The 13,931-nt window shown below is 48.1% G+C and overlaps 1 protein-coding gene across 1 annotated transcript in view; it reads left to right on the top strand.

Moving 5' to 3' along the window:
- The window catches only part of LOC109874509 (potassium/sodium hyperpolarization-activated cyclic nucleotide-gated channel 4-like), a 101,942-nt gene that overhangs the window by 49,979 nt on the left and 38,032 nt on the right, over positions 1-13,931 (top strand). The window contains exons 3-4 of the mRNA XM_031815710.1: positions 6,567-6,728; positions 9,878-10,096. Coding sequence (XP_031671570.1) covers positions 6,567-6,728; positions 9,878-10,096 — 381 coding nt within the window. The remainder of the gene's footprint in view (positions 1-6,566; positions 6,729-9,877; positions 10,097-13,931) is intronic.

Consider the following 13,931-nt stretch of genomic DNA (forward strand, 5'->3'; position numbering starts at 1 on the left):
CAATGGTGGCCCTCTTGAAGCATGTGGGAACAGCAGACTGGGATAAGTAGTGATTGAATATGTCCATAAACACACCAGCAAGCTGGTCTGTGCCTGCTCTGAGGACGCGGCTGGGGATGCCGTCTGGGCCTGCATTCTTGCGAGGGTTCACACGTTTAAATGTTTTACTCACGTCGGCTGCAGTGAAGGAGAGCCTGCAGGTTTTGAATTGTGACTCTACTTTGTCGCCGATGCACTTTCTAATGAACTCGCTCACTGATTCAGCGTATTCGTCAATGTTGTTGTTGGAAGCAATGCGGAACATATCCCAATCCACGTGATCGAAGCAGTCTTGAAGCGTGTCATCAGATTGGTCGGACCAGCATTGAACAGACCTGAGTGCGGGAGCTTCTTGTTTTAGTTTCTGTCTGTAGGCTGGAAGCAACAAAATGGAGTCGTGGTCAGCTTTTCCGAAAGGAGGGCGGGGGAGGGCCTTATATGCGTCGCGGAAGTTAGAATAACAATGATCCAGGGTTTTACCAGCCCTGGTAACACAATTGATATGCTGATATAATTTAGGGAGTCTTGTTTTCAGATTAGCCTTGTTAAAATCCCCAGCTACATTGAATGCAGCCTTAGGATATGTGGTTTCCAGTTTACATAGAGTCAAATAAAGATTGTTCAGGGCCATCGATGTGTCTGCTTGGGGGGGAATATATACGGCTGTGATTATAATCGAAGAGAATTCCCTTGGTAGATAATGCGGTCGACATTTGATTGTGAGGAATTCTAAGTCAGGTGAACAGAAGGACTTGAGTTCCTGTATGTTGTTATGATCACACCACGTCTCGTTAATCATAAGGCATACTCCCCCGCCCCTCTTCTTACCAGAAAGATGGTTGTTTCTGTCGGCGCGATGTGAGAAGAAACCAGCTGGCTGCACCGACTCCGTTAGCGTCTCTCGAGTGAGCCATGTTTCTGTGAGGCAAAGAACATTACAGTCTCTGATGTCTCTCTGGAATGCTACCCTTGCTCGGATTTCATCAACATTGTTGTCAAGAGACTGGACATTGGCGAGTAGAATGCTAGGGAGTGGTGCGCGATGAGCCCGTCTCCGGAGCCTGACCAGAAGACCGCTTCGTTTGCCCCTTTTACGGCGTCGTTGTTTAGGGTCGCCGGCTGGGATCCGATCCATTGTCCTGGGTGGAAGGCAAAACACAGGATCCGCTTCGGGAGTCATATTCCTGATCGTAATGATGGTGAGTTGACGTTGCTCTTATATTCAGTAGTTCCTCCCGACTATATGTAATGAAACCTAAGATGACCTGGTGTACCAATGTAAGAAATAACACGTTAAAAAAAACAAAATACTGCATAGTTTCCTAAGAACGCGAAGCGAGGCGGCCATCTCTGTCAGCGCCGGAAGTAATGAGGTGGTTGTGGGGGTTGTGGGGGGGGGGGGGGGGGGGTGATAACGCTGTCATAGATAATGATATTCTAAGTGGTGTGCAGATATCCATCATATCAAAGGGAGGAGGCTGCAATCAGTGCCATGGCATCTCTCCTGTCTGTCCTCCTATCCTCATCTCTCTCTGTCTAGACAGCTGGGCTGTGCTCATTGTCATATTTCATTGGGATAAAAATAAGACGCTGGCCGAATATCCTCCTCATCGGAGTTGTTTCCTGTAGACAAACCCAGTGACTTGAATTAAATTAGTCAACATGTTATTAAATCAAACTCAAACGAATGCACTAATGACTAATTTGTGAGAGTGGCTCCCATGCCAGATGTCTTCAACATCACCATCCCCCCGCTTGCTGCTTTTAGCAGGGATGCAGAGGCATTTGGGGCCTTGATGAGGAAATATTTTAAACGCCAAAATTGTCAACGGCCTTATGTGGAAAGAATACAAAAGCCAAGCATCAAGCCCCAGAATTAGATTTTTTATCTCAGTCAGCACTTAGCTGCACTTAATTTTGCAGAAAGAGAGAAAGAACATCCTTAAATACTTTTCTGACTTAGAGTTAACAAGAATAACATTAGCAGGCGGCGGTGGATCGTTTTCAACATGGCAGACAATTCCACAGTGTTTTGAACTTGGTGTCAGGAGCTTTTGGAGCACCACCACCATCTGTGTTTGTTTAGTGCATGGAGGCAGGGAGTCCATCTCTATTAATATTGGCATCTGGGATTGTTAAGATGGATGGCTTTTCTGCCCAACTGGCTGTGTGCAGGATGGAGGAGCGGGGGGGGGGAATTATCCGATATGCCACAGAAAGAAATCCCAAGGTGCTTTGATAAGAGTGAGCCACGTGGTTGCCCGGCAGGCAGGCACGCCGCGAGGGAGGGAGAGCACTTCCATTCATTTTCCACCCAATAAATCTGCACACACAAAATATGCAAATAACGCAAATCAGCCAATCAGTCCTCCACTTGGTGACCCGTACCTTGACCAAGGACTGCTGTTTCACTGATAAGAAAGAAGAAAAGGTTTAATGGGGTATTATTGAGTGCACAATGAGGCTTGGCAGCAAGAGTGACAGGTCCTCAAGACTGTCTGTGAATGTGCCTTGTGTTATATTAATACCCACAGCAGGGCCCCTTAGAAGACTTCTACATTAAAATGTGTAATCCGGCACACACCCATCGATGCTTCTCGGTAGGAAGCTGAATGAAAGCGTTCTGTGGCTTCCTCAAAAGCCCTCCAGGCCAAGGCTTGTATAGACAGCTGATGAAAGAGTGCCCCATGTGGTTCTTTCTCTCTGTCGCCCCCATTTCTTTATCTACACAGCTCCCTTGTCTACCATTACAGTGTGGATGAGGTTCTGGCATTTTACTGTGTCGCCCATGTTGTCCTTTTATACTGAATTCCAGCCCAATGTTGAACTAAAATCAGAAAAGGGGGGTGGGTGGCAATATGTGAAACAACAGGAATGAGAGATTTCTCTTGGACTTGGTGGAGACACATGATGCCAGGCATTCATCATCATTAGCAGCCTGGACGGCGAACACCAGATGCCGCAGCATAGCATTACATTGGCTGTCTCACCCACAGACGTATGCAGCTATTCTCTTTCTCGCTCGCTCTCTCCCTCACCTGGACCACACTCTTCTCTCCCTCCATCTGTCTGAGATGACTCTGCAGCTGTGACTGTGACTGCCTGTGTGTCCCAGATAGCTTCCTGACACGATCAGGTGTCTCCCTATTGATCAAGTGGATGTCTTGTCTCTCTTTCTGGACTGGGTCCTTGTTTTTTCACTGTAATGTCTCGGGACAATTTAACATTCTTTAAATCTAAAATAAACAAAACACAAATGATCCTTCCACATTTACAATTTGTTTAGAAGACAAGGATGATGTACATGTGAATATATGACACTGTATAGTTTTGTATTAATTATTGTGTAATGCAATGTGCATTAGAAGTCATCTTGACCACAACACAGACACATAACATATGTGTTCGATATGACATTAGTTCTGTTGAAGACATTCCCTAGCTATTAACCAAAAAATGTAAGGGAAATTGAAGGTCACCTAGGTGGTAAAAGCCTTGGTTTCAAACAGAGTAGAGCTCGTCCATAGCGCTCACCATTGAGAGCCCTGATGAGGTTAGGTGTTAGAGTAACGTGGCTGCCAACAAACCCCTGCCCTTAAGATACCTTTGTAGATTGTCTGGCGGGCCCTCATCATTCATGGCTCTGTTGTTTAGCCAGATAGTCATGCAGCCAGGCTTATTGTATGTCCCTATCAATTAAAACAAAGAGGCCAGCCATCCATCATCCCTTTAATGTGCTGTGTGTGTGTGTGTGTGTGTGTGTGTGTGTGTGTGTGTGTGTGTGTGTGTGTGTGTGTGTGTGTGTGTGTGTGTGTGTGTGTGTGTGTGTGTGTGTGTGTGTGTGTGTGTGTGTGTGTGTGTGCGTGCGTCTGTGTGTGGCTAAGCTGCGTGTTGTGACATGCCAGCAGCCCCAAATGACTTTAGAGGCAAATGACAGTGAGTGTATGGTGTACAGTGTACAGCCCCTCCCCTGTAAATCTCTAATTAACACTTGGCAATTAAAGTTTTTAGTAGAAGACTGTCAAATCACCAGGAATTCAGCTAAAGAGAGATATGTGAATGTATGAAATGATTTGAGAGAGAGAGTGATACATGACTTCTCCTCCTTCTTTAGCCTCATAATAAATAATAAGCTTAAATAAGCTTAAATTTCTCAATTTAGTGGGAATGGGAATATTATTGGGGTAATTGAGTTAAGGCTGAGAGAAGATATAGGCTAGGAAGATATATAGCTAGGAATCACCACCCCCCACTGAAATGCACTAGTTAAAGCCCCTGCTCTCTTTCTCTGTCTCATTTGCCAGTACTATCTGGAGATTTGCATTGCATTATTCTGAACAAGTCTGGAGAGCTTTATTCTCCATTCAGTGCAGAAGTTCAAAAAGTATTTTAAGGGCACATCCAACTGGGCACAAACGTCACTTCAACGTCTATTCCACGTTGGTTCAACGTAATTTCATTGAAATGACGTGAAAACAACATTGATTCAACCAGTGTGTGTGTGGAGTGGGATGGAACTTCTACAGGTACAACGATTTGACAGTAGAGTTTTCTTTGTACAGTACTAGTAGTCTTGGACAGGTATCAGCATCTCACTTATGTAGCTGCCCTATTCAAATAGAGCAATATATATAGAATAAGTGACCTTCTTAGCTCTATCAGCTTGACACTTCATGTTGTTAGTGACATAAGATGCTCGGACGGGAAGTGTGAACGGATAATTCATTCAATGTTTTGCTGTTTGACCGAGATCCTGTGGGCTTGAACAATTTAAATACATTACAAACGCATCCACTGTATCAGAGAGCTCACACTTTTACAAATGAAATCATCTCAATCTCAAGTGTGAGACTGGATTGGGTAGTTTATGATTTATTAATTTGACACACATGGGGATTTTGACAGCCCTGTAATGTTATGGATTGTCATTTAGTTCCAGCTGGAGAATCAACATCACAATATATTGCCTCGTATCAGCTACCATAACCATTATTGTGTTTGGAAATGGAGTGGGCTCTTTAAAAACCAATATCTCCTCCTTGTGTTTGGAGTGGAGCACAGCTGTGGAGAGGAGAGAGGGAGAGAGGAGGTGAAGAAGAAGAAGAAGAAGAAGCGAGTGGTTTGGTAGATTAAGTGAGAAGGACGCAGCCGGGTGAATGACTCGGCTCAGATTATGTAAATACGTACCGGACTAAACACTTTGAACAAGAGCCCAGAGCTGTAGCTGTAATGTCTCCACCATGCACTCACCCTGGAGCCTGGCAGCCTGATGCTTCCCTCTTTACCCAGCTCTCCCCTTTCCGGCTGGCCCCTCTGACGGTGGTGATCTGATGGTGATGGCCCAGAGTCCACACTGTCCCAGAGAGACCCGTCACACAGCCTGTCTCAGTACTAGTCCCTGGTCCCTGTCTGTTGTTTCCACACAGCCACTCCGATAGAAACAACGAAGCGTCAGATCAACAAGCACTGGGCTTTAGGAGGCAACCGGAGACATCTAGCCTGGGTCAGGAGGAATGGTGGAGAGCGCCTGCCTGTGTGTGACTGTGGCAGTGTGTGGCTGCCTTCTCTTCTCTTCCCACCATCCCCTCTTCCCACCATTTGCCAACAAAGACGAGAGAGATCCCTCTCTCAGCCTTAAGCTTTTAAACGGCGCTGAGTGGCTTTTAATAAGGAGAACAGCAGTTAACATTGCACACCGCGGCCCTCAATGGGATTAAGTGGCTTTAAATTGTTGAAGCCATTAAAATCCACACCAGCGTAGAGTAGGCGTCCTGTAGCTGCTTATGAGTCTATTTATCATTAGGATTAACAAAGCTCGCCCGTGCTGCCCACACTCAGTCTGCAGGGACGCATACACACACCTGCCCATCCCTCCATCCACTTTGTATTAATGTGCTTACCTAAGGGGTTGATTAGAGTGATTCAATAAATCCTCCCCCATAGGCCAAGCCATGCTCACATGACCATCCTGACCATCCTCTACAGACCACCCATGTCACCGTCTGTAAAAAGCACATCGAAGATGATGTTCGTCATGGTGCTGTACGTTGAGGCTAGGGTCCTGCATGTGTGATGGAGAACACTGTGGCCTCAGACTAGAACGTATGCTCAGATTCAGACTCAACGTGGTCTGGCTCAGCCCACATGTGGCATGTAGGAAATCCACTGCTTGGCCTTCACCTTGACTATAAAAAGTATCGACCAAAGGGTTAGGGAACAAAGTAAACAGGTAACACCCCTGGAGAAAAGGGTTTTTGTAATCCAGGGCCTTGTCTGCCAGCCAGCCTACACATGTTGTCGTGCTCTAATACAATTCCTCTCCTCATCCTGTTCTGCTCTCCATCCAGGGGCGCTGCTCTGTGGCTGACCCTGTGCCTCTCAGCGTGTATGTGACGGTTTGCGATAAACTGAAGGCACATTTTTGTTTCCCACAAAATGGACAATAATGTATTGTATTCTGCTCTCTAGATCCTCCGTATGACCTATGTCCTAACACAGTCCTTTCCTCTACCTGTCCTGCTCTTCAGATCTTCCATATGACCTATGACCTGGCCAGTGCCATGGTGCGTATCGTCAACCTGATTGGTATGATGCTGCTGCTATGCCACTGGGACGGATGTCTGCAGTTCCTGGTTCCCATGCTGCAGGACTTCCCCCAGGACTGCTGGGTGTCCAAAAACAAAATGGTGGTAAGTAGTGCTTTGCTGTGCTCTTATACTAGTTGGCATCCAAACTGGCACCCTAATATCTAGGAAGTGCACTACTGGGCTCTGGTAAAATGTACATTGTGTGGAATAGGGTGCCACTTCAGACGGAGCCCAAGTCTGTTTAAATCAGATTAGTCCCTCCCTGTTATCTCATCTCTCTGTAGCTGTAATTACTGTACGAAGCCTGTAGCATCATGGGAAATGGCTGACTTGCATATCTGTCCATTTTCCCGCCTAAATCCAATGTTTTTTTTTCCTTTCTCCTTTATTCGCCCACATTTATTCAATTTGCTGCTTTTTGTTCAGTTATTTGGAGCTCTCTCTCTCCACCAGCTCTGTATGGTTTGGTTTTCTATATTCTGAAAGTGAGAGCTAGGCGGTGAGCTTGGCTTCGTATGAAGTAATGACTTTCAGAGGACAGAAAGCCCTTATCCAATATTGGTCAAGTATTGACAATTTCCCAGCGAGCACTCCTGCTGTTCTTTAATTTCATGACATTGTTAGCTGCGCTGCGGCTGCAGGTCCACGTCTCGGGGAGAGGGAGAGAGGGAGAGGGAGAGAGGGAGAGAGAGAGAGGGAGAGGGAGAGAGAGAGAGGGAGAGGGAGAGAGGGAGAGAGAGAGAGAGAGTCAGTCACTGGACTGGAAAGCCCTATGTCCTGTAATGACCGCCCTCTCCTCTGTAATTAAGTTTTCTTTGTGGTTATATAACCAGACCCTGCGACACCTGAGGTGTGACCCTGAATCAACCGCGGCACACGGACGCACAGTATAACCTGCCATGTTCCAAACTAACAGGGCCTTTTGAGAGAGAGAAAGAGAGAGAGAGAGAGAGAGATGATTTATGATGAGGATTTGTTGTAGAGCTCACGGAAGGCAGGCAAACAGCTCCCAGCCCTCAAAGAGGATTAATCTGGGATCTGTGAATAAAAAACAATCACATCAAATTTTAATTCGGTAATTAAAGACAGACAGGCCAGTAGTCAGTCAGTGGAAACAGTAGCCTAGCAAACACCTTTGGCATGGCAAGTTGTCTACTGTCAGGGAGGGATCACTTTGACCTAAACTCCTGCTCTGCATTACACAACACCATTATGAAAAACTATGACATATGGATTGTGATTCTATCACTGAAAAACTGCACTCTCTCATTAAAATGTAAATGTGTTTTGTTTTGTTTCACCCAGTAAACACTGTGGCTAATTTCATTGCATGACTTTTCATTTGAATGTGGAACAGTACAGTGAGAAATATAATTGAACTGTAGCTGTTGGTCTTCTTCTAGCCAAGAGTAAATTGGGCCTGATAAGAATTAGAGGCTAGTGGTGCTGTGGCTCTTGTCTTTCCTTACAGTAGCTGGCCCATTATCTTATTGGGTCATCCGTTCTATACCTTTTTAGGAGGCACTAATAACTTTCCTATCTCTCAGGTTTTACCCCTGTGGAAATGAGTTTGAAAGCAATTTGGACATGTCACCTCAGGAGAGAGCAGATATTGATTCCGCTTGGACCACCATGGGATCTAAGGGAAAAAAGGGCAATTTATCCACAAACGACAAGCAAGAAATGAAAAATCACATTTTTCTAAATAGCTGACCTACTTTTTGCCTTGCAGGCCTCTTGTGTCTCGGGCTCCATCCATTCAGTCACCCTCATGGTTGTGTTTAGTTTCTGCTCCAAGCAGAAAAGGCCCAGCTAAGGCAGTTCTCCCCTGAGTACTTACATATAGGAGAGTGTATTACTACAGTATGTTGGTGTAGCCAAGTGTTGATGTTCCTATTGAGGCATGATGAAGAGGACATCTGTGGCTGCCCTCTTACATGATAACGATGACGATTACTATGATGACTATGAGGATGATTAGAATGATGATAACGACGTTGACTATGAGGATGAGGATGATGATGATAACAACGTTGACGATGATGACTATGAGAGTGATGATGAGAATGAGGACGATGATGATGACTATGAGGATGAGAATGACGTGGATGACGAGGATGATGATAATGACGTTGACGATGGTGATAACGACGTTGACGGTGGTGATAATGACGTTGACGATGGCGATAATGCCGTTGACGATGGTGATAACGACATTGACGATGGTGATAATGACGTTGACGATGGTGACAACGACATCGACGATGGTGATAATGACGTTGGCGATGGTGATAACGGCATCGACGATGGTGATAATGACGTTGACGGTGATGATAACGACGTTGACGATGGCGATAACGACATTGACGATGGCGATAATGACGTTGACGATGGTGATAATGACGTTGACGATGGTGATAACGGCGTTGACGATGATGATAATGACGTTGACGATGGTGAAAATGACGTTGACGATGGTGATAACGACGTTGACGATGGTGATAATGACGTTGACGATGGTGATAATGACGTTGACGATGGTGATAACGACGTTGACGATGGTTGCTGACCTTAGTGCTTGATGACAAGGATGATGATAATGACGTTGACGATGGTGATAACGACGTTGACGGTGGTGATAATGACGCCGACGATGGCGATAATGCCGTTGACGATGGTGATAACGACATTGACGATGGTGATAATGACGTTGATGATGGTGATAACGGCATTGACGATGGTGATAATGACGTTGGCGATGGTGATAACGACATCGACGATGGTGATAATGACGTTGACGTTGACGATAACGACGTTGACGAAGGCGATAACGACATTGACGATAGCGATAATGACGCTGACGATGGTGATAATGACGTTGACGATGGCGATAACGACGTTGACGATGGTGATAATGACGTTGACGATGGTGAAAATGACGTTGACGATGGTGATAACGACGTTGACGACGGCGATAATGACGTCGACGATGATAACGACGTTGACGATGGTGATAATGACGTTGACGATGGTGATAACGACGTTGACGATGGTGATAATGACGTTGACGATGGTGATAACGACGTTGACGATGGTGATAATGGCGTTGACGATGGCGATAACGACTCTGGTCTTAGTGCTTGCTGACCTTTTCCCTCCAGACATCTGGCAGAGTGTGAACAGTACCCCCATATCACCATATCCCTCTCTTCCCTCTGTCACCTTTTCTCTTCCTCTCTCCCCCCATCCAGAACGACACATGGGGACAGCAGTACTCCTATGCCCTGTTCAAAGCCATGAGCCACATGCTGTGTATCGGGTACGGCATGTACCCCCCTGTGGGCATGACGGACGTGTGGCTCACCATCCTCAGCATGATCGTGGGCGCCACCTGCTATGCCATGTTCGTGGGTCACGCCACCGCACTCATCCAGTCTCTGGACTCCTCCCGTCGGCAGTACCAGGAGAAGGTGAGTGACGTTGATCAGAATGGATGGGAATATCACTGGGTAACTGGATAAGCAGCAAGAGATCAACATGTAGGGAGAACAGTATATCTGTACCCAGATGAGAGTTAGAAATCTTCACAATGCAAATGAAACCAACCGGACTTAATTTGGACACCCAAAGCGTTGAAAATATTAGACTTCTTTAGATGTGTATTAATTAGCCAGTCAGTACAGTACAGTTAAGCTCAGTTTCAGCCCTAAATGAGGGCAGATTGATGCAGTTTTCCGCCTCCCTTCAACCCCTGTGAGCTGCAGTGCTCAGGGTTACATGAGAGCCAGAGTCCCAGGCTCCCCTGTGTGGGGATGGTAAAGGCCCTGGCAGTTGGCCATGGAAGCCCTACCCAGCTCCTAGCTACAGCTCCCTGCCCACCTCCAGTGTGCCCCAGCCTCTCCATGGGCCCAGTGTGGGTGATAATGAGCCTTGTTGCCAGGCGCCCACATTGCCCACCATCTGTGGAAAGGGACAGAGGAGGTGACCCCTGGAGTGGGTGGCAGGGGCTGTAGCGACCCCCACATACTGTACATCCATCATCAGAGAGCGAGGGAGAGCGAGGGAGAGCTTGTGAGAAATAGAGAGAGAGAGACTGAGAGAGAGGGGTGAGGGAGTTGTTCAGGTCAGAATCAGCAGAGCCAACCAGTGTCTCTGGATACCCACTGTATGTGTGTGTGAGCGAGACTCTGCTTACTGTAATGTGTGCACTGAGACATTGTATATTTGCGTGGGTGTTTGAAAAATCTAGAGACTGTCCTTCGTACCTGGAGGAGGGATCAATGGGGGCAGGAGACTGGCGTCAAATGTGGGCTCCAGATAGATACAACCACCAAACTGCTGTGCTATGGATGTGGACTGGCAGCATGACGATTGCTGTGGATGCAGAATTCCTGTTGAATTAGAGGGGAGCAGACAGCCGTCCCAGCTCAGTGCTCAGTTTAGTCTGCTCTCCTGCTTCAGAGGTGCTCCGCATGCTGCCAATAATATTAGGCTTATTAACAGGTGGCCCAACTGGGACTCTTCACCACAGATCAGCATGTGGAGCAGGGGCCATTCTCAGCCACCATGCCACCCTGCTGCCACCTTCCCATTGTGCCACATCCTCCTGCCCCATCCCACGTCTCTCAGAATCCTCTCCCCATTCTCAGCCACCATGCCACCCTGCTACCACCTTCCCATTGTGCCACAGCCTCCTGCCCCATCCCACGTCTCTCAGAATCCTCTCCCCATTCTCAGCCACCATGCCACCCTGCTGCCACCTTCCCATTGTGCCACAGCCTCCTGCCCCATCCCACGTCTCTCAGAATCCTCTCCCCATTCTCAGCCACCATGCCACCCTGCTGCCACCTTCCCATTGTGCCACATCCTCCTGCCCCATCCCACATCTCTCAGAATCCTCTCCCCATTCTCAGCCACCATGCCACCCTGCTGCCACCTTCCCATTGTGCCAAAGCCTCCTGCCCCATCCCACGTCTCTCAGAATCCTCTCCCCATTCTCAGCCACCATGCCACCCTGCTGCCACCTTCCCATTGTGCCACAGCCTCCTGCCCCATCCCACGTCTCTCAGAATCCTCTCCCCATTCTCAGCCACCATGCCACCTGCTGCCACCTTCCCATTGTGCCACAGCCTCCTGCCCCATCCCACGTCTCTCAGAATCCTCTCCCCATTCTCAGCCACCATGCCACCCTGCTGCCACCTTCCCATTGTGCCACAGCCTCCTGCCCCATCCCACGTCTCTCAGAATCCTCTCCCCATTCTCAGCCACCATGCCACCCTGCTGCCACCTTCCCATTGTGCCACAGCCTCCTGCCCCATCCCACGTCTCTCAGAATCCTCTCCCCATTCTCAGCCACCATGCCACCCTGCTGCCACCTTCCCATTGTGCCACAGCCTCCTGCCCCATCCCACGTCTCTCAGAATCCTCTCCCCATTCTCAGCCACCCTGCTGCCACCTTCCCATTGTGCCACAGCCTCCTGCCTCATCCCACGTCTCTCAGAATCCTCTCCCCATTCTCCCCACTCTCTGTCTGCCTGGAGGAACATTAGCACTATAAATTGCAATAAATATTTAAGTATGGGTTTTCCCATTTATCTTTCTGTGTGCTCCAGTAATTAAGCACGGTCTGTCTGGATGCTGCCTTCCATAGCTCGCTGTTTCTCCCTGTCGCTCCCTGTTTCTCCCTGTCGCTCCCTGTCGCTCTCTGTCTCTCCCTGTCTCTCCCTGTCGCTCTCTGTCTCTCTCTGTCTCTCCCTGTCGCTCTCTGTATCTCCCTGTCTCTCCCTGTCGCTCCCTGTCTCTCCCTGTCTTTCCCTGTCTCTCACTGTCTCTCCCTGTCTTTCCCTGTCTTTCCCTGTCTCTCCCTGTCTCTCCCTGTCGCTCTTTGTAACTCCCTGTCTCTCCCTGTCTCTCCCTGTCTCTCCCTGTCTCTCCCTGTCTCTCCCTGTCTCTCCCTGTCTCTCCCTGTCGCTCCCTGTCTCTCCCAGTCTCTCCCTGTCTCTCCCTGTCTCTCTCTGTTTCTCCCTGTCGCTCATTGTCTCAGTGGTATATTCTGACACTAGATAAACACCAGACAGTTTCACTACAACCTTTCAGACACATGGCGTAGTCAGATACTGTAGCCAGTAGTTAGAGGCTGTAGCTAGACACCAGGCAGGTCCATTACATGGTGTAGTTAAAGACTGTAGCTAAAAACCAGACAGTTCCACTACATGGTGTAGTTAGAGACTGTAGCTAGACACCAGACAGTTCCACTACATGGTGTAGTTAGAGACTGTAGCTAGAAGCCAGACAGTTCCACTACATGGTGTAGTTAGAGACTGTAGCTAGAAACCAGACAGTTCCACTACATGGTGTAGTTAGAGGCCTTAGCTAGACACCAGACAGTTCCACTACATGGTGTAGTTAGAGGCTGTAGCTAGACACCAGACAGTTCCACTACATGGTGTAGTTAGAGGCTGTAGCTGGACACCAGACAGTTCCACCATTAGCGCCCACTGTACTGCTGTGCTGAAGGTCAAGCAGTGTTCGATGTAGTGGCCAGGACATGTTGGCTGGTCTCTCTAGCTAGTATGCTAGAAAGACAGACAGACAATGTGATTGGCCTTTTAGGTCAGTGTGTGTTAGTGTTGTGTAACAAAAGGATCCAGGCCTGTAGAATCCACTCCAGTTGTTGCCCATCTGATCTGTGTCATGGAAGAGCACAGCTGTTTCTGTTCTGTCTCTGGGGCCTACAGCCTAGAGAGAAACCAGCTGACACTGCACCAGCAGCCAATGGACAAAGTCGCCCAGTCATCACACTGGCCCTGTCCTACCAGAGGCTTAGATTGGAGAACAGGGTGTGGTTCTACGTTGTCACATTAGCAGTGAGGGTAGGGCAGGTAGCTCTGCAGGGTGAGGCTCTCGCTTTGGGATCAGCCTGCAGATTTGAAGTGAGCAGGACAGAATGGTGCAGGGTAGAAGGGCCTCATTGCTACAGTACGCGTGTGGACTGTTAAACTGTTGGTCTGTGGGCCTATGTTCTGACAGAACTCTGCTTTATGTGTGGAACTGCTCTGTTCTGCTGTTGGCGTGGACCAACAGGCACGATCACCCCAAGGGGACAGTGTTCAGGCTTCCTTCCCATTTACACAGAGAGGAGAGGACACAGGAGACTGGGGGCCTTAGCTCAGTGAGTGAAACCAGGACAGAGGAGAGGAGTGGGAAGCAGAGCCAAACGACACAACACGCCACATTTATCTGCCCAGTTAGCTGTCTCCCTTCCTCCCTCTGGCTCTGACCAGATTCACAGGCTCCTACAGTCAT

This window comes from Oncorhynchus kisutch, linkage group LG3 (assembly GCF_002021735.2).
Source record: "Oncorhynchus kisutch isolate 150728-3 linkage group LG3, Okis_V2, whole genome shotgun sequence".
NCBI lineage: Eukaryota > Metazoa > Chordata > Actinopteri > Salmoniformes > Salmonidae > Oncorhynchus > Oncorhynchus kisutch.